Source organism: Nycticebus coucang, chromosome 12, assembly GCF_027406575.1.
Source record: "Nycticebus coucang isolate mNycCou1 chromosome 12, mNycCou1.pri, whole genome shotgun sequence".
Taxonomy (NCBI): domain Eukaryota; kingdom Metazoa; phylum Chordata; class Mammalia; order Primates; family Lorisidae; genus Nycticebus; species Nycticebus coucang.
In genome coordinates, this window is record NC_069791.1 from 80,030,438 (window position 1) to 80,055,999 (window position 25,562).

At 41.0% G+C, this 25,562-nt stretch overlaps 2 protein-coding genes across 4 annotated transcripts in view; one reads left to right on the top strand and one right to left on the bottom strand.

The window, feature by feature from the left end:
- The window catches only part of LOC128561396 (S-adenosyl-L-methionine-dependent tRNA 4-demethylwyosine synthase TYW1), a 197,139-nt gene extending 182,463 nt beyond the window's left edge, over nucleotides 1-14,676 (bottom strand). For 2 of the 3 annotated variants that reach the window (XM_053555539.1, XM_053555542.1), the window contains exons 1-3: nucleotides 14,526-14,669; nucleotides 4,937-5,064; nucleotides 3,497-3,634 (exon numbers count right to left, since the gene is read on the bottom strand). In XM_053555539.1, the coding sequence (XP_053411514.1) occupies nucleotides 3,497-3,634; nucleotides 4,937-5,064; nucleotides 14,526-14,529 (270 nt within the window). In that variant the 5' untranslated portion in view covers nucleotides 14,530-14,669. Of the gene's footprint in view, nucleotides 1-3,496; nucleotides 3,635-4,936; nucleotides 5,065-14,525 lie in introns of all 3 variants that reach the window. The other variant, XM_053555541.1, reaches the window with a different exon arrangement.
- Nucleotides 14,677-16,216: 1,540 nt separating this feature from the next.
- On the top strand, nucleotides 16,217-25,360 carry SBDS (SBDS ribosome maturation factor). Its single transcript, XM_053555544.1, has 5 exons — nucleotides 16,217-16,537; nucleotides 17,185-17,314; nucleotides 17,810-18,010; nucleotides 21,234-21,398; nucleotides 23,171-25,360. The coding sequence occupies exons 1-5, from the start codon at nucleotides 16,410-16,412 to the stop codon at nucleotides 23,297-23,299; spliced, it is 753 nt and encodes a 250-aa protein (XP_053411519.1). The 5' UTR covers nucleotides 16,217-16,409; the 3' UTR covers nucleotides 23,300-25,360.
- Nucleotides 25,361-25,562: the final 202 nt, after the last annotated feature.

Below are 25,562 nucleotides of genomic sequence, written 5' to 3' on the forward strand. Positions count from 1 at the left end.
AAGAGGGATTCTACCTCACAAATCAAATATGTTGACCTGGTTGCTTGTACTCTCACATTAACCTGAAATACATTTACTTCAAAAAAAAAGAAGAGAGAGTAAAGTGGCTGTAGATATAGACAAAGTCACAGGGACTGTGCCTTGATACACTCCTATTAGGAGGCCAAGAAGATGGAGAGAAACCAGCAAATGGCAGTAAGACTAGCCTCCGCAAAGCATAAAAAAGCCAAGGAAACAGTCTATTGAAAGATAAACACTGGCTCAGCGCCTGTGGCTCAAGCAGCTAAGGCGCCAGCCACATACACCTGAGCTGGCAGGTTCGAATCCAGCCCGGGCCCGCCAAACAACAATGACGGCTGCAACCAAAAAATAGCCAGGCGTTGTGGTAGGCGCCTGTAGTCCCAGCTACTTGGATTGTGGAAGCAGGAGAATCGCTTGAGCCCAGGAGTTGGAGGTTGCTGTGAGCTGTGATGCCACAGCACTCTACCCAGGGGGACAGCTCGAAACTGTCTCAAAAAAAAAAAAAAGAAAGATAAACAAGAAGTATTTCAAGAAGAAGGAGGCCAGGCACAGTGGCTCAAGTCTGTAATCCTAGCAGTCTGGGAGGCTGAGGCAATGGGTTGCTTGAGCTCAGGAGTTCATGACCAGCTTGAGCAAAGCAAGACCAAAACAGAAAAGAGAAAAACTAGCAGGGCATTAGGGTGGGCACCTGTATCCCCAGCTACTCAGAATACTCAGAAGGCTGCCCAGGAGAGTTTGAGGTTGCTGTTAGCTATGACGATGCCATAGCACTCTACTTAAGGGGGAGGAGGAGGAGGGAGAAAGAAGAAAAAGAAGAAAGAAGAAGAAGAAGAAAAGGGGGGTCATGCAGGTAATGTAATAGATCAAGTGAGATAAAAGACTGAAAATGAACTAGCGACATGAAATTCAATGCAGCATGAATAGTCGTGTAAGCCTAATTGGAGATAGAAAGCACAGACAACACACTGAAGCAGTTTTACTATAAAATAAGATAGAAAATTGTGGTGCTAGAGGGGGAAGTAGGGCTTCCCCTGCACACAGCACTCAGTGGAAATTTACAATTAGAGAAAACAAGTCTGTTCACACGGTGAGAGAAAAGCCACACCAGCTATCCTATCATTCTGTCCAAACAATGAACAAAAAACTATGGATTAGCAAGATTATAATGAAAACAAACATCAAAAAAGAGAAATACCAGCAGCAAAAAAAAAAAAGTACTGAAAGAGAAAATATATTAGGAAGAATAAAAGAAATTCAGGAAGTATATTCTTAAATTCTGAACAGATACTATAAAACTGAATAAAAAACAAAAAGGCATGTTTGCCATTAAAGACATAACTTCTAAAATAAAACACTCACAAAAAGGTTTAGAATGGAAACCCAAGATCCAACGACAAAAAGAAAAAGTTGCAAAAAGTAAAACAGAAAAGATTTGAGACCTAGAAGATCACCAAAGAACCAACATCCAACTAACAGGAGTCCCAGAAAGAAGGACAAAAAAAAACAAAGGGAACAAATATATCTATAAATATTAGCAGAACTAGGCTCACACATCTTCAAAGCAAAAAAGCCCAAGAACAATGCCTGAAAAAAGATCCAACCTAGTCACCTCCTCACAAAATTTCGAAACATCAAGGATAAAGAAATAATTCTAAAAACTTCTAGACACACTCCAAAAAAAATCAAGTCATCTAAAAAAGAATGAGAAAATTAACCTTCTTATTAGTAACACTATCTTCTGGAAGATAATGGGGCCTTCAAAGTTATGAGGAAAAGTTATAAATAATCTTCTATACACAACCAGGTATGAACCAATCAGATGTGAAAGCAGAAAAAAAAAAATATTCAGACATCACAGCTTTCAGATAAAAGATGGCTATCTAACCCCAAATCAACTATCCTATGGACAGCAATATTAAACCACAGAGGTTTGACGACTATTTGTATCAACTAACTAATATAAAGAGTCAATAACTTGTGTAATGCTGATAAATCTGGAAAAAACACAGCATAAGCAAGTTATACAGCTAAAGAAATAACCCTCAGAGCAACTAAAAGCAGAAATAGTTAAAAGAGGTTTTCTGGAGAGTGCTTTTCTCTATGAACTTTCCATACAGCATTTGATTTGATCTGTTAAAAAATGTTTAAAAAACATGCAGAGGGCGGTGCCTGTGGCTCAAAGGAGTAGGGCGCCAGCCCCATACGCCGGAGGTGACGGGTTCAAATCCAGCCCCAGCCAAAAAACTGCAAAAAAAAAAAAAATGCACAAATAAGTTCTGAATAAGTTTTATAATTAACATAAAAAGGACGATGCTTAGGTTACTCAGATGCCCTTTTGCCTCTTTGCAGGTTTCCTGTCTCCATTGCTTAAGACTGAACTTATTAAGCCATCATCAACTGTAAAATGAAGCAAAGTTCCTATACTGGAATATTAAAAACCTAAGAAGTATTCTGAACATCATCCACAGAGGGCAGTAGAACCCTTTTTGGTAATAGACAAAAATAATGTGCTTTAATTTTTTTTTTTTTTTAGAGACAAGAGTCTCACTTTATCACCCTGGGTAGAGTGCCATGGCATTACACAGCTCACAGCAACCTCCAACTCCTGGGCTTAGGCGATTCTCCTCGGCCTCCCGAGTAGCTGGGTCTACAGGCGCCTGCCACAATGCCCAGCTATTTTTTGTTGTTGTTGCAGTTTGGCGGGGGCCAGGTTTGAGCCCACCACCCTCAGTATATGGGGCTGGCGGAGCCTACCCGCTGAGCCACAGGCACCACCCTGTGCCTTAATTCTTTTTTTTTTTTTTTTTTTTTTTGTATAATTCATTTTCATGTTAGCCTTATTTGGAATCTTTTCCTAGAAAGCACTAACTAGCTGTGATCTTTTAAACACAGACACAGGAAGCATCCAGATGCAATTAGAGTATGGGAAGCATCTTTCAGCTAGACATCAGCTATGTATACCTACTTTAACATTTTTACCACTATTAGGAATCAAAACGATCGCTTAAGCCCAGGAGTTTGAGGTTGGCTATGAGCTGTGACACTACAGCACTCTACCGACGGTGACATAGTGAGACTCTGTCTCAAAAAAAAAAGAAAGAAATCAAAACAAGTTGCATTAAATAAATGTACGAAGTTATTAAAGTCAGGGCCCATACTACTGCCATTGTCTCTCTTTTCATTATTCCCTACACCTCCACCCACAGGCATCAAGAAAGGACACAGAACTCCACCCTGCCCAAGCAGAAGCAAGCTTCTGAACAAAATGACAATGACTGCCAGACAACCACCAATCAGCTGAAATTGGACACGGGATATTAAATGCTTCTACATTTTCCCAAAAAGGAAAAACATATGACTGAAAAAGATTTAAAGAGATTAGAAGACCAATTCATTTCACTACTAAAGGATGCTTCTCAGGGATTTTCTTAAATTGTCAGGAAATCAAAGGAAAAGCATCACATAAATTTCTTACCTTTGCTGTACCAGTTTGGGAACCATAGAAAATCTTCACTCCAGACACAAAGATTTCCTTCTTTTGAAGGGAGATATAACCATTTGTCATCAAATCCTGGCTTGCTTTTGGAACAGATTTCTCCCGTGAATTCCTGTCCTTAAAGATAAATGATTGCATAAAAATCCATCAGTTCTGAATCTTTTCCCAACTTCAGTAAGGATGAAAATTAGCACATATACCAACCCACTTTATTATTCTCTTAATCTTTCTTATACTCCTCAAATATTAACCCTTTGGTATTATTAGGTCCTTTAACAGCAATACCCACATTTTTTTTTTTTTTTTGTAGAGACAGAGTCTCATTATACTGCCCTCGGGTAGAGTGCCTGGCGTCACACGGCTCACAGCAACCTCTAACTCTTGGGCTTACGCGATTCTCTTGCCTCAGCCTCCCGAGTAGCTGGGACTACAGGCGCCCGCCACAACGCCCGGCTATTTTTTTGTTGCAGTTTGGCCGGGGCTGAGTTTGAACCCGCCACCCTCGGCATATGGGGCCGGCGCCCTACTCACTGAGCCACAGGCGCCGCCCAATACCCACATTTTTAAAAACAATTGTGATTACCATTCCCTCCAGTGTAAAACTACACATACTTCCATCCATAATGTATTTTAGTGGAGTAACATTAGGAATTATTTTCTGATACTTAATCAATAGTAGTATCAGAAAATAGTAGTATCAGTAGTAGTAGGGATACTTTAATCCCTTAAAGGTACAAAACAGATTTGTTTTTCATATAAAAAGTTCATTTTTCATCCATAATGTATTTTAGTGAAGTAACAGTAAGAACTTATTTCTGATACTTAATCAATGGAACATAAAGAGAGGACTACTACCCCTTAAAGGTGCAAAACAGATTTGTTTTTCGTATATGCCTGTAATCCTAGTGCTTTGGGAGGTGGGGAAGGGGGGGGGTTGTTAATTAAAGCCAGGAGTTGGAAACTAGCCTGGGCAACATAGTGAGACCCCCTCTCAGAAAAAAAGAAATGTTTTTAGAATTAGCTGAGAGTAGTACTACATGCCTATAATCCTAGCTACTCAGGAGACTGAGATGGGGAGATCACTTAAGCCAGGTGTTGGAGGCTGCAATGAACTATGATTACACCACTGCATTCAGGCCTAGGCGACAGAGACCCTGTCCCTAAAGAAAAACAAAAGGTTCATTTTTCATTTCAAAAATTTTCCTAAATCTTAAGAATGAGACATTCATAGCTAAAAAAAAAAAAGTAAATAATTTACTCCATAATAACTTAGTCTCTAAAAACTTAGGAAAGAAATATATTTTAGAAAACATAAAAGTGATTTGAAGTTCCTTTTAGTTTTTCTATATTTTTCTACCTTAGAAAAATCTGCACTCTACAATTTTCTACAAAAAAATGTTTAAAAAAAACTTCACTTACCTGCTTCTTGATAACAATCTGGATACAAATCCAAAGACTAATGCCAATGGCAAAGCCCAAATAAACGTAAAACCTGTTTATCCATAATGATATTAAAGATGAGGAGAGGTCCCACATATCCAAAGGATCTAAATTTAAAATGATACATACATGTAATTTTGGTTAAAGCTACGTATACAAAGATATCCATCTCTATGTTTTTTTTCAGAGAGTCTCACTCCGTCACCCTCAGTAGAGTGCCGTGGCATCTTAGCTCACAGCAATCTCAAACTCTTGGGTTCAAGTCATCCTCTTGCCTCACCCTCCCAAGTAGCTGGGACTACAGGCTCCCAGCCACAATGCCGGGCCATTTTTTAGAGATGGGGTCTCACTCTAGCTCAGGCTGGTCTGGAACCTGTGAGCTCAGGCAATCCACCGGCTTTGGCCTCCCAAGGGTTGGGATTACAGGTATGAGCCATGGCACCCAGCCTCCGTCCCTGGTTTAAGAATAAAAAAATTGGAGTGAGGGAGCAAGATGGCAGCCGAGTAACAGCTTCCTTGCATCTGGGCACCGTGAGTCTGGGGATATAGGACTCCAGGCATCTCTGGCTGGTGGGATCTGCCTATCATCACCCCTGAGAGGATACAGGGAGTCAGCGAGAGACTTCTGGACCCCAAGAGGAGGACTAAAACAGTGGAAAACCGGCAAGTAGTCGCGTGTGTTCAATCCATCTAAACCCACCCGCAACTCTAAGTTCAGTAGCAGCAAGACTGCAAACCAGAAAGGCCTTACCTGTGAACTGTTTTGGTGTCTTTGGACTTAGCACTCAGCTGAACTGCCTTGGGGAGAGCCTGAGCAGGAGTGCGGAGAACTCTGGCCTTTGTTTAGGGCCCCAGTCTGAGCCGCTGAGCCAGACAGAGCTGATGGTGTTTGGCTCTGGGTCACAGGCAGACATTGTGAGCGATCTGCCCCGGCAAGCTCCGCCCCCAGGGTCGCAGAGCTGGAATTGGGTGGGAGCTGCCGACCAACTAGCCTAAGGGCGGGGTCTGAGCAGCCTTGCAGCCCTAACCTCGGGGGCAGAGGGAGACCAGTTTTGACACACAGGGTAAGTGGATAGTCACTTCAGCAGTGATTCCAGCGACAAGCACTTCCCTGAGAAAGCTTCTGCTCAGTAAGTGAACAAGTTCAAAGTGCCTTTTAAGAGGGCTGAAGAGAGATTTAGGGTGTCTACCTGCTGGGGTTTGAGAAACTAGCAGCCTCCAGTCGTATCAGAACTGTGATTAACATCTCATACCCCAGAAGACCACGTCTTGCCCAGACAATATTCAACAACATATACATACTGCTTTGTTTTTGGTTGTGTTGTTTTTTTTTTTTTGGTTTGGATGTTTTTTTTGTTTATTTTGATGTTGTGCATTGTTGTTTTGTTTTTTAAGTTCAACCTTTCCATACAGATCCTTTTACTTTCTCAATTTTTCTAGTTTAATTATAATTTCCCATTGCTGCCTATTTCAATAATTAGAACTTCATTTTTGTTAGTGTTTCTACCGCTATTATTTGGTTTTTCCAGCCAATTTTATCCCGTAAAGTTTTCTGTTTGCTTGTTTTGTTTTGATTTATAGCATTTTTGTCTTTCCTCTGTACTTGGTGGAGGTGGGGTACTGTGTCCGATCAGGTTAGCAAAGAGCTGCTGACCTCAAGGGAACCACCCAACTGGGCACCCCCAGAAGGTGGTTTTTTTTTTTTTAAGGTTGTATCAAAGTACCCTACTGTACACCTGTATTGCTCTGTCTCCCTCTTTTTGTGCCTCTCTTCTTTTTGTCAATATTCCTTTTACCCACCCACTCTCCTTTCTCTATTTTTCTTTTTTTTTTTTCTTATCACTCGGTCCTCCTTTCTTTCATCCCTTTTTTGCTCTTAAACCTTCTCACCCTTCTGGTCCTGTAACCCTTAGTCCACAGGCACGAGAACTTAAAGAGCAAAAGGAAGTGAAAGGAAAATTAGGGCAAGGAAACAGATAAAAGAAATCACCCATCAGGAAGAATCAGCAGAAAACTCCAGGCAACATGAAGAACCAGTCTAGAACAACCCCGCCAAGGGACCATGAGGTAGCTACTGCAGAGGATTCCACCTATACAGAAATGTTAGGAATGACAGAAAGGGAATTTAGAATACACATGTTGAAAACAATGAAAGAAATGATGGAAACAATGAAGGAAACTGCTAATAAAGTGGAAAATAACCAAAAGGAAATCCAAAAACAGAATCAAATCAGAGATGAACGATATGAAGAATATAAAAAGGATATAGCAGAGCTGAAGGAAATGAAACAGTCAATCAGGGAACTTAAAGATGCAATGGAAAGTATCAGCAACAGGTTAGACCATGCAGAAGAAAGAATTTCAGAGGTAGAAGACAAAGTTTTTGAGATAACTCAGATAGTAAAAGAGGCAGAAAAGAAGAGAGAGAAAGCAGAACGTTCACTGTCAGAATTATGGGACTTTATGAAGCGTTCCAACATACGAGTTATAGGAATTCCAGAAGGGGAAGAAGAATGCCCCAGAGGAATGGAAGCCATACTAGAGAATATTATAAAAGAAAATTTCCCAAATATCACCAAAGATTCTGACACACTGCTTTCAGAGGGCTATCGGACCCCAGGTCACCTCAACTCTAACCGAGCTTCTCCAAGACACATTGTGACGAACCTGTCCAAAGTCAAGACAAAAGAAAAGATTCTGCAAGCTGCCAGGAGTAAGCACCAGTTGACCTACAGGGGCAAATCCATCAGAGTGACCGCAGACTTCTCTAATGAAACTTTCCAAGCAAGAAGACAATGATCATCTACCTTTAATCTACTTAAACAGAACAATTTCCAGCCCAGAATTCTGCACCCTGCTAAGCTAAGCTTCAAAATTGATGGAGAAATCAAATCATTTACAGATGTACAAACATTGAGGAAATTCGCCACAACAAGACCACCTCTACAGGAAATACTTCAACCTGTTCTGCACACTGACCACCACAATGGATCAGCAACAAAGTAAGAACTCAGAAATTAAAGGACAGAACCAAACCTCCACACTGATGCAAAAGATAAAACTAAGCAATGGACTCTCACAAAATAAGACGAATAGAATACTACCACACTTATTAATTATCTCAATAAATGTTAATGGCTTGAATTCCCCACTGAAGAGACATAGATTGGTTGACTGGATTAAAAAACACAAGCCATCCATTTGCTGTCTGCAAGAAACACACCTGGCTTCAAAAGACAAATTAAAGCTCCGAGTGAAGGGTTGGAAGACAATTTTTCAGGCAAATGGAATTCAGGAGAAAAGAGGAGTTGCAATCTTATTTTCAGATACATGTGGATTTAAAGCAACTAAAGTCAAAAAAGACAAAGATGGTCACTTTATATTGGTCAAGGGAAAAATACAACAAGAACACATTTCAATTCTAAATATCTATGCACCCAATTTAAATGCTCCCAGATTCTTTGAAACAGACTTTACTCAGTCTGAGCAATATGATATCTGATAATACCATCATAACAGGGGACCTTAACACTCCTCTTACAGAGCTGGACAGATCCTCTAAACAGAAATTAAACAAGGATATAAGAGACTTAAATGAGACCCTAGAACAACTGTGCTTGATAGACGCATATAGAACACTCCATCCCAAAGATAAAGAATATACATTCTTCTCATCACCCCATGAAACAGTCTCCAAAATTGATCATATCCTGGGACACAAAACAAATATCAACAGAATCAAAAGAATTGAAATTTTACCTTGTATCTTCTCAGACCATAAGGCACTAAAGGTGGAACTCAACTCTAACAAAAATGCTCGACCCCACCCAAAGGCATGGAAACTAAACAATCTTCTGTTGAATAACAGATGGGTGCAGGAAGAAATAAAACAGGAAATCATTAACTTCCTTGAGCATAACAACAATGAAGACACAAGCTACCAAAACCTGTGGGATACTGCAAAAGCAGTTTTGAGAGGAAAATTCATCGCTTTAGATGCCTACATTCGAAAAACAGAAAGAGAGCACATCAACAATCTCACAAGAGATCTTATGGAATTGGAAAAAGAAGAACAATCTAAGCCTAAACTCAGTAGAAGAAAAGAAATATCCAAAATCAAATCAGAGATCAATGAAATTGAAAACAAAAGAATCATTCAGAAAATTAATGAAACAAGGAGTTGGTTTTTTGAAAAAATAAATAAAATAGATAAACCATTGGCCAGACTAACGAGGAATAGAAAAGTAAAATCTCTAGTAACCTCAATCAGAAATGATAAAGGGGAAATAACGATTGATCCCACAGAGATACAAGAGATCATCTCTGAATACTACCAGAAACTCTATACCCAGAAATTTGACAATGTGAAAGAAATGGATCAATATTTGGAATCACACCCTCTCCCTAGACTTAGCCAGGAAGAAATAGAGCTCCTGAACAGACCAATTTCAAGCACTGAGATCAAAGAAACAATAAAAAATCTTCCAACCAAAAAATGCCCTGGTCCAGATGGCTTCACTCCAGAATTCTATCAAACCTTCAAGGAAGAGCTTATTCCTGTACTGCAGAAATTATTCCAAAAAATTGAGGAAGAAGGAATCTTCCCCAACACATTCTATGAAGCAAACATCACCCTGATACCAAAACCAGGAAAAGACCCAAACAAAAAGGAGAATTTCAGACCAATCTCACTCATGAATATAGATGCAAAAATTCTCAAAAATCCTAGCCAATAAATTACAGCTTATCATCAAAAAAGTCATTCATCATGATCAAGTAGGCTTCATCCCAGGGATGCAAGGCTGGTTTAACATACGCAAGTCCATAAACGTTATCCACCATATTAACAGAGGCAAAAATAAAGATCACATGATCCTCTCAATAGATGCAGAAAAAGCATTTGATAAAATCCAGCATCCTTTTCTAATTAGAACACTGAAGAGTATAGGCATAGGTGGCACATTTCTAAAACTGATTGAAGCTATCTATGACAAACCCACAGCCAATATTTTACTGAATGGAGTAAAACTCAAAGCTTTTCCTCTTAGAACTGGAACCAGACAAGGTTGTCCTCTGTCATCTTTACTATTCAACGTAGTGCTGGAAGTTCTAGCCAATACAATTAGGCAAGACAAGGAAATCAAGGGAATCCAAATGGGAGCAGAGGAGGTCAAACTCTCCCTCTTTGCTAACGACATGATCTTATACTTAGAGAACCCCAAAGACTCAACCACAAGACTCCTAGAAGTCATCAAAAAATACAGTAATGTTTCAGGATATAAAATCAATGTCCACAAGTCAGTAGCCTTTGTGTACACCAATAACAGTCAAGATGAGAAGCTAATTAAGGACACTACTCCCTTCTCCATAGTCTCAAAGAAAATGAAATACCTAGGAATATACCTAACGAAGGAGGTGAAGGACCTCTATAAAGAAAACTATGAAATCCTCAGAAAGGAAATAGCAGAGGATATTAACAAATGGAAGAACATACCATGCTCATGGATGGGAAGAATCAACATTGTTAAAATGTCTATACTTCCCAAAGCAAACTACCTATTCAATGCCATTCCTATCAAAATACCAACATCATACTTTCAAGATTTGGAAAAAATGATTCTGCATTTTGTATGGAACCGGAAAAAACCCCATATAGCTAAGGCAGTTCTCTGTAACAAAAATAAAGCTGGGGGCATCAGCATACCTGATTTTAGTCTGTACTACAAAGCCATAGTGCTCAAGACAGCATGGTACTGTCACAAAAACAGAGACATAGACACTTGGAATCGAATTGAAAACCAAGAAATGAAACTAACATTTTACAACCACCTAATCTTTGATAAACCAAACAAGAACATACCTTGGGGGAAAGACTCCCTATTCAATAAATGGTGTTGGGAGAACTGGATGTCTACATGTAAAAGACTGAAACTGGACCCACACCTTTCCCCACTCACAAAAATTGATTCAAGATGGATAAAGGACTTAAACTTAAGGCATGAAACAATAAAAATCCTCCAAGAAAGCATAGGAAAAACACTGGAAGATATTGGCCTGGGGAAAGACTTTCATGAAGAAGACTGCCATGGCAATTGCAACAACAACAAAAATAAACAAATGGGACTTCATTAAACTGAAAAGCTTCTGTACAGCTAAGGACACAATAACCAAAGCAAAGAGACAACCTACACAATGGGAAAGGATATTTGCATATTTTCAATCAGACAAAAGCTTGATAACTAGGATCTATAGAGAACTCAAATTAATCCACATGAAAAAAGCCAACAATCCCATCTATCAATGGGCAAGAGACATGAATAGAACTTTCTCTAAAGACGACAGACGAATGGCTAACAAACACATGAAAAAATGTTCATCATCTCTATATATTAGAGAAATGCAAATCAAAACAACCCTGAGATATCATCTAACCCCAGTGAGAATGGCCCACATCACAAAATCTCAAAACTGCAGATGCTGGCGTGGATGTGGAGAGAAGGGAACACTTTTACACTGCTGCTGGGACTGCAAACTAGTACAACCTTTCTGGAAGGAAGTATGGAGAAACCTCAAAGCACTCAAGCTAGACCTCCCATTTGATCCTGCAATCCCATTACTGGGCATCTACCCAGAAGGAAAGAAATCCTTTTATCATAAGGACACTTGTACTAGACAGTTTATTGCAGCTCAATTTACAATCGCCAAAATGTGGAAACAGCCTAAATGCCCACCAACCCAGGAATGGATTAACAAGCTGTGGTATATATATACCATGGAATACTATTCAGCCATTAAAAAAAATGGAGACTTTACATCCTTCGTATTAACCTGGATGGACGTGGAAGACATTATTCTTAGTAAAGCATCGCAAGAATGGAGAAGCATGAATCCTATGTAGTCAATTTTGATATGAGGACAATTAATGACAATTAAGGTTATGGGGGGGAAGAAGAAAGAGGGACGGAGGGAGGTGGGTGGGGCCTTGGTGTGTGTCACACTTTATGGGGGCAAGACATGATTGCAAGAGGGACTTTACCTAACAATTGCAATCAGTGTAACCTGGCTTATTGTACCCTCAATGAATCCCCAACAATAAAAAAAAAAAAAAAAAAAAAACACAATTACACAGCAGGCTGGTAAAATAAAAAAAAGAATAAAAAAATTAAAACAACCTTATCTTCAACAACCTGGGTAAGAAATCTATTAAGGGCCAGCACCTGTGGCTTAGGTGGTGCCTTTGGTTCAGTGACCATATACCGAGGGTGGCAGGTTCGAACCTGGCCCAGGCCAAACTGCAACAAAATATAGCCACCAGAGGTTGTGGCAGGTGCCTGTAGTCCCAGCTACTCAGGAGGCTGAGGCAAGAGAATAGCCTAAACCCAAGAGCTGGAGGTTGTTGTGAGCTGTGATGCCACAGCACTCTACGGAGGGTGACAAAGTGAGACTCTTGTCTCTAGAAAAAAAAAAGATAAAGAAAAAAAACTGAGAGAGGGAGATCTATTAAGAATAAAGAAATGGGGCGATGCCTGTGGCTCAGTGAGTAGGGCGCCGGCCCCATATTCCGAGGGTGGCAGGTTCAAACCCAGCCCCGGCCAAACTGCAAAAAGAAAAAAAAATAGCCGGGCATTGTGGCGGGTGCCTGTAGTCCCAGCTGCTTGGGAGGCTAAGGCAGGAGAATCGCTAAGCCCAAGAGTTAGAGGTTGCTGTGAGCCGTGTGACGCCACGGCACTCTACCCGAGGACGGTACAGTGAGACTCTGTCTCTACAAAAAAAAAAAAAAAAAAGAATAAAGAAATGCGGCGCCGTAGCTCAGTCAGCAGAGCGCTGGCCACATACACCTAGGGTGATGGGTTCGAAGCCAACCTGGGCCTGCTAAGTAACAATGACAACTGCAACCAAAAAAATACTTGGGAGACTGAGGCAAGAGAATCGCTTAAGCCCAAGAGTTTGAGGTTGCTGTGAGCTGTGACGCCAAAACATTCTATCGGAGGCGACATAGTGAGACTCTCTAAAAAAATAATAATAAAATAAATCTAAAAAACCTTATATTCAACAACCCAGGCAAGTAATCTATTAAGAAATCAACTCGGGCGGCGCCTGTGGCTCAGCGGGTAGGGCGCCGGCCCCACATGCCGAGGGTGGTGGGTTCAAATCCGACCCGGCCAAACTGCAACAACAAAAAAAAATAGCTGGGTGTTGTGGCGGGCGCCTGTAATCCCAGCTACTTGGGAGGCTGAGGCAAGAGAATCGCCTAAGCCTAGGAGTTGGAGGTTGCTGTGAGCTGTGTGACGCCACGGCACTCTACCAAGGGCGATAAAGTGAGACTCTGTCTCTACAAAAAAAAAAAAAAAAGAAATCAACTCAACGCTGGATTGCTTGAGCTCAGGAGTTGGGAGACTAGCCTAAGCAAGAGCGAGATCCCATCTTTACTAAAAATCAAAAAAATTAGCCGGGGTTGTGGCCAGCACCTGTACTCTGGCTAATGGGTAGGCGGAGGCAAGAAGATTATGTGAGCCAGAGTTTGAGCTTGCTGTGAGCTATGACGCCAGGGCACTCTACTAGGGGCAAGAAAGTGAGACTCTGTCTCAAAAAATAAATAAATAAATAAACCATGTGGTAATGTGATAAAATTATCATAATCATGGACATAATCAAATATATATTATACATATATTGTGCCTTTATTTGTACGTAAATATTTGGAAGAGAAGGAAACAAAGTGAAAACACTTCTGTGGAATCATGAGTTCATTTTGCTTTTTTATGCTTGCTCCATGAGAAAACTTAAAGTAGTGAAAAGTATTTAAAGTACTCTCATTTTTCTTAATAGTAGTTATAAAGATCACAGCTACCTCTCAAATAACTGACTTCACGCCCCATTTTTTTTGCCTGGACCTGGCTTCAAATTTTGAACCTGGGAGCAACTTGAAAAGGCAAAGCCTGCAGGGCGCGGTGGCTCACGCAAGTAATCCTAACTCTGGAGGGCAGAGGCGGGTAGCCTGCCTAAGCTCAGGAGTTCCAAACCAGCCTGAGCAAGAGTGAGACACGGTCTCAAAAAATAGTCCGGACTTGTGCCGGGCGCCTGTAGTCCCATCTACTCAGGAGGATGAGGAAAGCAAGAGGATCGCTTCGGCCCAGCTAAGAATTTGAGGTTGCTGTGAGCTACGATGCCACAGCGCTCTACGCAGGGCGAGAGTGAGACTGTCTCAAAACAAAACAAAACAAAAGGCGAAGCCTCAAATTTAGGGTTTATAGGTACTGCTCCACCCTGGAAAGCACCAAAAGTCCCATACACATGGGTAAGGTGGGAAAGGCAGTTTCTCTGCCATTTGGGGATGGGAGTGGTTAGAAACACTTTTCTTCAAAACTCATACCCCAGCCTCAAAAGGCAAAAGCCAGGTCAAATGCGGGGATCAGTCCTCATTGTTTCCAGCAGCGGCTGTGCAGTGCTGACAAAGGCAACAATCTCTGGAGGAACGGACCCGAAGACATTACTCCGCCCAGAGAGTCTCAGTAAAACGGTTTCCTTCCCTACCACCCCACGATCCTCGCCTTCCAGGGGCCCTTACCCATCCTTCTCAGAGCTCGAGCCCTCCGGGCCGACAGATAAGGACCTCGGACCTGGAAATCCTGATGATCCGCGCGGGTACCTAGAGACTGCCGGGCTAACTCTGGGCTTTAGCCGGAGGTTCCGACCTCGCGAATCTGGGGGCAGCCATATCACTGGAGGCCCCTTCTGGATTGGCTCTAAGGGCAAAGGGGTGGGTCCAGAGGGACGCCCTAAACTCTAGGAGAGAAAGCCAGTGCGCTCCCAGACTGCTCGGATTGGCTCAGAGAGGAAAGGGCGTGGTCAGAGTGAAGCTCCGCCCAGAACACTGAAGACCAATAGCTTCCGCCTGTGCTTGGATTGGCCCTGAGTGGGAAGGAGCGGATTCAGAGAGAAGCGTGGTCCTGAAACGACTGGCACGGAGGAAAAAAAAGAGGGGATAGTAAAGAAGGGAGCGAAGAAGACTAAGAGCAACGTCAACCAAATGCAATCTGGGCCCGTATGGATCTCAGAACAAACCGGTTGTAGGGGAAAGTCGAGTATGGACTGGCTATTAGATGATATTTGAAAATTATGGGCCGGGCGCGGTGGCGCATGCCTGTAATCCTAGCACTCTGGGAGTGCTAGGGCGAGTGGATTGCTCGAACTCATGAATTCGAGACCAGCCTGAGCAAAAAGCGAGTCTCCATCTTTACTAATAATAGAAAAAACTGAGGTAAGAGGATCGCTAGAGCCCAAGAGTTGGAGATTGCTGTGAGCTAAGATGACGCCATGGCACTCTACCCAGGGCGACAGCTTGAGACTCTGTCTCAAAAAAAAAAAGAATTAGGGCAGCGTCTGTGGCTCAAAGGGGTGAGGCGCCGGTTCCATATGCCAGAGGTGGTGGGTTCAAACCCAGCCCCGGCCAAAAAAAAATAAAAAAGAATTATGTTTAGGCTCATTGGGTGTACGTGGTTAAGGGATATAGACGAAAGTATTTAAGACTGAAAGCATATGATTGGCTTTAAAGTACTCATAGGAAGGGGAATAAAACAAGAATGGCAAAATACTAATAATTGTTGAAGTGGGATTATGGGTACATGGGGATTCATTACAATTTTTCTCTACTTTTTTATGTTAAAAATGTTGCATGGGGGCGGCGCCTGTGGCTCAAAGGAGTAGGTCCAGCCCCGGCCAAAAACTGCAAAAAGAAAAAAATGTTGCATAGGCTTAGCACCTGTGGCTCAAGCAGCTAAGGCGCCAGCCACATACACCTGAGCTGGTGGGTTCGAATCCTGCCCGGGCCCGCCAAACAAGGAGGGCTGCAACCCAAAAATAGCCGGGCGTTGTGGCGGGCGCCTGTAGTCCGAGCTACTTGGGAGGCAGAAGCAGGAGAATCGCTTGAGCCCAGGAGTTGGAGGTTGCTGTGAGCTGTGATGCCACGGCACTCTGCCCAGGGCGACAGCTTGAGGCTCTGTCTCAAAAAAAAAAAAAAAGTTGCATAATAAAAATTAAAGTAGGTCTTGAAGTTTAGCGGAACTATGAAGTGTCAGCGAGGTGTTATAACCCGGTTGCTAAACGCAAGCCAGCAGCCTGTGCGAGCTCTTCAGCTTATTGGCGACAGTAAATTACATCAAGACAGAGCACCACCCTTTTCGGGCGTGGAAAGGTGTCGTAAAGAGCTACAATGCGCAGGCGTCGTTCGCGTTTCCTCGCCTTCCTGCCTCACCACCTGACGCCTGCGCAGTCAGTCGGCCGAGTGCATTATCACAGTCCCGGGGCAAAGTCTATCACCGCGCCGCTGGCTTTGCGAGCGTAATAGTACCGCGCGTCTCTCGGCTGTTAACAGCGAGGCGCGGTGGGTCCGCAGGCCGGGCGGCGCGGGTCTGCTCTAGTTCCCCAGACCTGAATTCTGTGAGCAGCCGCGATGTCGATTTTCACCCCCACCAACCAGATCCGCCTAACCAATGTGGCCGTAGTGCGGATGAAGCGCGCTGGGAAGCGCTTCGAAATCGCCTGCTACAAAAACAAGGTCGTCGGCTGGCGGAGTGGCGTGTGAGTTAACCTCTCCCTCGGGCCCTGGCCAGCGCCGGTAGCCTCCGAGGCAGCTTACTTCTAGCCAAATCGAGTGAAGGGGCCAAGTTGGGATCTTGTCGGGCGTGAAATGAAAAACGTAACTCCTGCTGTGAGCATGAGAAGTCGCTGTTCTCTAGCTTGGCGCTTAAGCAAACGGTTCCTTTTTTTGACTGGTTCAGATTCGGTTGTTGGTTTGGGGAATTGTTTAGTTGGAATCATAACAGCTACAGCCAATAAATTCCATAATGCTAGGTCTTTTCCCAGAATAATAATAAAGGTTAGGAGCCTAGTCTTCCAAATACTGTCATAGTTATAGTACATCTGATGTCACAGATCTCAGTAATCCCAGGGAGTCACCCAAGTGCGTAGTGTCTTGACTACCGCCATCTAGGGACCGGTATTCCGCGGCAGCAATTTGCCCCGCCCCGCCCCACCCTACTCCGTGACATTTTTCTCCAATGAGTAAGTGAAACTACAAATTAGGTTCTCAGTTTTGAAAATAACTAGGGTTATGAGTATTTGTTGTTACTTACTATTTATGTTGTAACCATCTTGTATTTAAATGGTAATGAATGTCCCAAGTTTCAAATGTATTCACGTGGGACTTTCTCTCCTGCCCTCACAAGGGAAAAAGACCTTGATGAAGTTCTACAGACCCACTCAGTGTTTGTAAATGTTTCTAAAGGTCAGGTTGCAAAGAAGGAAGATCTCATCAGTGCATTTGGAACAGATGACCAAACTGAAATCTGTAAGCAGGTGGGTTCTGCTGTATGTCTCCTACCAAAACCTTCAGAAGTTAAAATTTTCTACTGAATTAACCTAATTTTGCCCAATTATAAAATACAGTAATACCTGCAAATCTGATTTCTTTTGAAGTATTTTTTCCTTTAGAACTTAGAAAAGATTGACTTTTCTGCTTTCTCCACCTAATCCTCATGAAGTAAGATTTTGGAACACAACATAATGCAGTGCATCCCTTAGGCAAACTTCATATCATTACCTATATATCAGTAGCTGGAGAGGAGGAAGTTTAAGTTTCTCCCCAATTGGGCAGCGCCTGTGGCTCAAGGAGTAGGGCGCTGGCTTCATATGCCAGAGGTGGCAGGTTCAAATCCGACCCTGGCCAAAAACTGCAAAAAAGAAAAAAAAAGTTTCTCCCCAATTAACAAATCTTGTGGTTAGGTAACAAATGGTGTGTAATAGCGAAAAAATATTGCTTTCTTCAATATGTTGGGGTTCTTTTCTTTTTAGATTTTGACTAAAGGAGAAGTTCAAGTATCAGATAAAGAAAGGCACACACAACTGGAACAGATGTTTAGGGACATTGCAACTATTGTAGCAGACAAATGTGTGAACCCGGAAACAAAGCGGCCATACACTGTTATCCTTATTGAGAGAGCCATGAAGGACATCCACTATTCAGTCAAACCCAACAAGAGCACAAAACAGCAGGTGAGTGGTTTCTAATGTCATGAAAACTTGTTCTACCCAAATCTCTTTTCCTTGAAGAAATCATTAAAATTATGAGTGTTTATAGAAGCAAGTGGCTAGGAGGTTTTAGGAAGAGATGGGACAGATTGGAGGTTATAAAGAAAGGTAAAAATTTTATTTCACAAAACTAAACATGAACATACGTAGGGAAGTATCTTCATTTTCCCATCCAAATCAAACTTATAAAGACAAGTCCCTGTTGTGTTTGTTTTGTTCTGTCACTGAAGTTTGAGTGCAGTGGCATTATCATAGCTCACTGCAGCCTCAAACTCCTGAGTTCAAGCAGTCCTTCTGCTTCAGCCTCCCAGAGTTCGAGTCTTGAGCAACTGTGCGCAGCCGAAAGTCAGTCTTTTTTTTTTTGAAATTTTCTAGTGAGTTTATTTTTTTCCATTAGACCATGTCTTGAAAGCTGTTTGGGGAAAACAAACAACAACAAAACCCAGAAATACTACAATCAGAATGGATCAAGAATGCCTTAATTACATCCTAGACACAAATTCTGGACACTTCTCTTTATTCACCTTAGAACTGCTGACGGTTGAAGTGATTATTTGGAGTTGTTGTTTGTTTTTTTTTGTTTGTTTTTTGGTGGCTAGATGAATTTTTATTTTATTTCTTTAATATTTTTTTATTTTTACACATACATGTTTATTAGGTTTCCATTTTTTGCCTTCACAAAATTAAAGAGGCTTAAAATTTAATAACAATGTTTAAGATAAGGACTAGAAACAAAAACCTCATAAAGAATGAATGAACATAAATACATTCAGAAAAGAAATCAGAGAATTGCATCGAAATATTAACATAAGTCAGTCTTTTAAAGTGGATAGTTCATTGATAAATTCTCAAAGTGTTGGAACCTCCCTCACTACCTTTTCATCACCCAAAAAAACCTTATACCCATTAATAATTAATTCCTTCTCGGGCAGTGCCTGTGGCTCAAAGGGGTAGGGCACTGGCCCCATATACTGAAGGTGGTGGGTTCAAACCCAGCCTCGGCCAAAAACTGCAAAAAAATAATAATAATAATTACTTCCTTCTCCCCCGCTGACAAGGGTGACTGCTAACAGCCTTTTGTCTTTATGGGCTTCTCTATTGTGGACATTTCATGTAAATGGAATCATACAACATGTGGCCTTTCAGGGCTCATCCAAGTTGTAGCATGGATCACTACTTCGTTTCTTTTTGTTACTGAATAATATCCCATCGTGTGGAAGTAGCACACGTTATTTATGTATTCATCAGTTGATAAACATTTTGGTATTGAGCTACTATGAAAAATGCTGGAAACTGCCAAACAACTGCACCATTTTACATTACCACCATCAGTATGTAAGTTTCAGGCCTGCACGGTGGCTCACACCTGTAATCCTAATACTCTGGGAGGCCGATATGGGTGGATTGCTTGAGCTCACGAGTGCAGAGACCAGCTTGAGCAAGAGTGAGACCCCTTTCTCTACTAAAAACAAAAAAACTGAGGCAAGAAGATCACTAGAGCCCAAGAGTTTGAAGTTGCTGTGAGCTATGACACCACAGTACTCTACCCAGGGCAACAGCTTGAGACTGTGTCTCAAAAAAACAAGTTTCAGTTTCTCCATATATTTGGCAATAGTTGTTATTGTCTGCCTTTTTGATTATAGATATCCTGGTAATATGGTTTTGATTTGTGTTTCCTCAATAACTAATGATTTGAGCATATTTTCTTTTTCTTTTTTTTTTTTTTTATTAAATCATAGCTGTGTACATTAATGCGATCATGGGGCACCATACACTGGTTTTAGAGACTGTTTGACACATTTTCATCACACTGGTTAACATAGCCTTCCTGGCATTTTCTTAGTTATTATGTTAAGATATTTACATTCTACATTTACTAAGTTTCACATATACCCTTGTAAAATGCACCACAGGTGTAATCCCACCAATCACCCTCCCTCTGCACACCTCCCCCCCCCTTTCCCCCTTCCTCCTATTCTTGGGTTATAACTGGGTTATAGCTTTCATGTGAAAGCCATAAATTAGTTTCATAGTAGGGCTGAGTACATTGGATACTTTTTCACTAAGAAGAATATGTTCCAGCTCCATCCATGTAAACATGAAAGAGGTAAAGTCTCCATCTTTCTTTAAGGCTGCATAATATTCCATGGTGTACATATACCACAATTTATTAATCCATTTGTGGATCAGTGGGCACTTAGGCTTTTTCCATGACTTAGCAATTATGAATTGGGCTGCAATAAACATTCTGGTACAAATATCTTTGTTATGGTGTGATTTTTGGTCATCTGGGTATATGCCTAGTAGAGGAATTATAGGATTGAATGGCAGATCTATTTTTAGATCTCTAAGTGTTCTCCAAACATCTTTCCAAAAGGAATGTATTAATTTGTATTCCCACCAGCAGTGTAGAAGTGTTCCCTTTTCTCCACATCCACGCCAACATCTCTGGTCTAGGGATTTTGTGATATAGGCTAATCTTCTGGAGTTAGATGATATCTCAAAGTAGTTGATTTGAGCATATTTTCATGTCTTTATTGATACTTTGTCTTCGGAGAAATCTCTTCAGATTCTCTACCCATTTCCTTTTCGTTATTGTTAGAGTTTGGGGGTTTTTAACGTGTTTTGGATACTAGTCTCTTCTCAAATGTCTGATTTGCAAATAATTTCTCCCATTCTGTAAGTTGTCTTTTCACTTTTTTTTTCTTGAGACAGAGCCTCAGTTTGTCACCCTCCATAGAGTGCTATCACGTCATAGCTCACAGCAACCTCAAACTCCTGAGCTTAAGGAATTCCCTTGCCTCAGCCTCCCAAGTAAATGGGACTATAGGCACCCGCCACAGCACTGAGCTGTTTTTAGAAATGGGGTCTATTGCTCAGGCTGGTCTCCAACCTGGGGGCTCAGGCTATCCACCCACTTCGGCCTCCCAGAATGCTGTGATTGCAGGTATGAGCCACCTCGTCCGGCTCGCTTTCTTTTTTTTTTTTTATTTTAAGCACAAAAGTTTTTAATCTTGATGAAGTCTAATTTTTCTATGTTATTCTGCTGTTTCTTACATTCTTCATGCCATATCTAGGAAGCCATTACCTAATCCAACTAGATGGAAGCTGATTTGGTTTTTAATACCTTTTGAAATAACGTAGTAGAAGAAATAAATTACAAACATTCTCAATTTTGTCTTGATAGGCTTTGGAAGTGATAAAGCAGTTAAAGGAGAAAATGAAGATAGAACGTGCTCACATGAGGCTTCGGTTTATTCTTCCAGTGAATGAAGGGAAGAAGCTGAAAGAAAAGCTCAAGCCACTGATCAAGGTTATAGAAAGTGAAGACTATAGTCAACAGTTAGAAATTGTAAGAGTAAAATATTCTTGTTTCTTTGCTTCATGTAAACAAAATACAGTAGAGCCTTTGTAAATTGACCACCCAAGGGACTGTAACAAACAGGTCAACATGCAGAGGTGGTCAACATTAGGAACTAGGGGGTGGCGCCTGTGGCTCAAGGAGTAGGGCGCCGGTCCCATGTGCCAGAGGTGGCGGGTTCAAACCCAGCCCCGGCCAAAAACCACAAAAAAAAAAACATTAGGAACTAGGCCTGCGGTACTCACATGTATGATAACCTGTCTGGGCTATGGAAATTAAGTCAATCAACTTCAGGAGGTGGTCAGTTATGGAGGTTCTACTATAGTTTATTGTCTAATCATAAATGTGTAAGAAACATTTAGAAGTTGAAAACTGGCGGGGTATGGTGGCTCATGCCTGTAATCCCAGCACTCTTGGAGGCCAAGGCGGTTGGATTGCTTAAGCTCAGGAGTTCAAGACCAGCCTGAGGGAGAGGGAGACTCCCATCTCCAAAAATAGCCAGGGATTATGGCAGGCACTGGTAGTCCCGGGTTCTCCGGATGCTGAGGCAAGAAGATCATCACTTCAGCCCAACAGTTCGAGGTTGCTGTGGGCTATAACGGCACAGCACTCTACGGAGGGCATCAAAGTGAGACTGTTATCTCAAACGAACAAAAAAAAAAAAATAGAAGTTGTAAACAGTAAGATAGTTCCAGAAATATCTTACCTACAAATAGGTTAAGGTCTAAAAATAGAACTAAATTTTATTTTTAGTTAAATTATTCATGATAAAATCATGTTGGTCAGGCTCGGCGCCCATAGCTCAGCTAGGGCACTGGCCATATACACCAGGGCTGGCAGATTCAAACCCAGCCTGGGCTTATAAACAATAATGACGACTACAACAAAAGAAATAGCATTGAGGCAGGCGCCTGTAGTCCCAGCTACTTGGGAGGCTGAGGCAAGAGAATTGTGTAAGCCCAAGAGTTTGAGATTGCTGTGAGCTGTGATGCCAGGCATTCTACTGAGGGTGACATAGTGAGACTGTCACAAAAAATAATTATGTTGGTCATGTTTATTTTGATGAAGGAATATATTTTACAGTGATATTTCTATTATGGTGCAAATAGAAATAAGACCAAAAAGTTGGTCAGCCTCTTTTGCCACAGAACATTTTAAAGCAGCAGCAAAAACATTGTATCTTTGAGTCCTGACCTACCAGCTTCAAGCATGGTATAAATTCAACTGTCTGCAAATTCATGTCTTCAGGGCTTTGCAGCTTCTTTAACAAATAAATGAGCTATAGAGGATTGTTGAATATGTTGAATATCCACTGTAGATGTGAAATAACACTCATGACACCATTTGAGGTTCTAAAATCACTTAAGAGTTTTTGTACATGGCCTCCAAATAGGCCTCTGAGTGCTTTTTCTCCTTCATATGTAGAAGTGATTTCATTGATCTATAAAATGTAATGTTTAATTTTAGTCTGAAAAGAACTATAGTATTATAGTCTAACCCCTTCATTCTACACCTGAGGAATCTGAGTAAGTCTTTAAACAGGGAGATTAATGCCTTGTTATAGGGGCCTATGTGGATACTTCAGGGCAGAAACTGGTCTAGAACCCAATCTTCCATCCTACCCATTGTCTTATCTATTGCACTACCGAACTATGCATAGTATTACAGATACCTGGTAAAAATTATTTGTCTTAAAGTTAAAGCAGAGTATTACGTTGTATTGTTCATCTTCATGTGGTAAATAGCTATGTTAAATGTTTCAGGTATGCCTGATCGACCCAGGCTGCTTCAGAGAAATTGATGAGCTTATAAAAAAGGAAACAAAAGGCAAAGGTTCTTTGGAAGTGCTCAATTTGAAAGATGTGGAAGAAGGAGATGAGAAATTTGAATGACGTCCTTCAATCTCACCAACCACAAAACACTAAAAAGTGTTTTTTGTTTCCGAAAGCACTGTTTCATTTCTGTGATCTGCCAAATCCTTACTCAAACTGACATTTTCTATCTTTGTGCTAACCGTGTACACAAAAAGACTTTCCTACATAAGTATTACACTATGGGGATGATTTAATTTTAAGTGGAGTTAAAACTTAAAGCAAAAATGAAAAATCCAAGATACAAGTCCAGAGGAGCATTTTGCTGCTGTCTCATGCCTTTATAGCTTTTGTAAATGAAAGTTATTTGAGGCAGCTCTTTGTGGATAAAGCTAAATTTTGTACAGTACAGTGAGATTATTTAGAAGACGTGTCTATATGACAAAAGGGGATTATTTGCTGAAAAAGAAAACATAAGGTGTCTCAGTTCTATTTAATGAAATTTGCATATAGGGGTAACTGTCGTGTCCTAACATTGGATGATGACTTCCTGATTATCTGAAAGAAAGACATGCAATTACCCTGCAGAAATTAAATAATTTTCATTGAACGTGCTGTCAAACTTAGATTGTTCTTGGTAAAAAAAAGTCATTTATTCTAATTCTTAAAGTTTATAATATATATTAATATAGATAAAATTATATGTAATCAATAAAACCACTCTTATTTTTGTTAAACTATGGCTTGTTTCTAGCCAACTTCCTAACTCCCTTTGTTTGCTCTGCCTTTGTGGTATGGTTGGGGAGTTGTTAGGAGGATTAAGTAAATCATGCTGAGTGCTTAGGACAGGGCCTATTCTGATAAGCATCTCATAAATCTTAATTAACATTTGGGAAGTAATTGTATTTAATTAGTATTTAGTCACTTTAAATAGACAAGGTGCAAGTTTTTAAAAATCTGTCCTCAAAAGAGTTACACTTCTAGAATAGAAGAGATTATTAGTTAGAGATTCACTCAAAACAAACATAGATGTATTTGTAGACACCAGTTTTTATTTTAAACTGAAAACAAAGTTCTTGACTTGAACAGGTCCTGGTTGGTTTTACAAGCACACAGAAGCTGCTACTAATACAAGTTTTCAGAAATGTCCCTTTTTCTTTAAATAACTTCACAGTATTTTCCCATACTACTAGAGGGACTATTCTTGTTTTGTAACATGGGAATGAACCCTTTTCTGTGAATGTTGCTGTTTTGATGCAGTCCTTAAGAAGGCCCTTCACTGCTTCCTTTTCACATGCATAGTTGTGGTTTTGTAAAGATCTAAACTTGAAGTCCCAGGAGATAATTTTTTTTTGTGTGTGTGATTTTTTTTTTGGCCGGGGCTGGGTTTGAACCCGCCACCTTCGGCATATGGGACCGGCGCCCTACTCCTTGAGCCACAGGCGCCGCCCCCCAGGAGATAATTTTAACCAATGAAGTTTATGCTCTTTCCAGCTTGATGAGGTAAAGTGATGTTTCAGATTGAAAATCATTCTTATTAAGAATATTCAATAACTACTACATCTTAGATGGAAAAGATAAGCAAGTAATACAACACTGCCTTAAGTTTTTCTGATTCTGATTAGTTATCTTTTCTAAAAGCTGGAACTTTGAGAAATGTTAAGTATAGACCACGTGTGAGTCATGCTTCTGAACTTATAAAAAAATTTTTCACCTTATATTAATTTCATTACTCAAAGGAGTTAAAATTCTTGCTCATGGTCATCTTCCCAGTACCACCCTATAATGCATTATTTTAAGGATTGATTTGTTTTGCATTTTCAGTACAAGCTAGTAATACATGTATATATATTTGGTCAGAGTGATGTTTCAGAATTAAGCCTCTTCTATCAGTACAGTTCTATTCTGTGAAGTTTCCCTTTTACCCCCCCATACAATTATTTTCACCACTTTCTGGAACTCTATACCACATTGAAATTCATTTGAAAGCCTTGACTTGTCCCACCTTGTATTAGAGACAGCTACTTAAATAGTTCTTCCATGCTAGATTGTGAGCTCTTTCAGGGCCAGGGACTTAGACATACTTGTATCCCACCATGCTGTGGACCTGGTACATGTGGAATAAAAGTCTATGAAGTGATACATATGTGCTATCTCAATGAGAGTCCATGCCATCAAAAAGAGGGGTGATGATGGCTGGGTGCCCGTACATGCTCCGGTGCTTGTGGGTTCAAACTCCGCCTGGGCCTGCTAAACAAAAAAAAAATAGCTTGGGTGTTGTGGCAGGCACGTGTAGTCCCAGCTACTAGGGAGGCTGAGGCAAGAGAATCACTTGAGCCCAAGA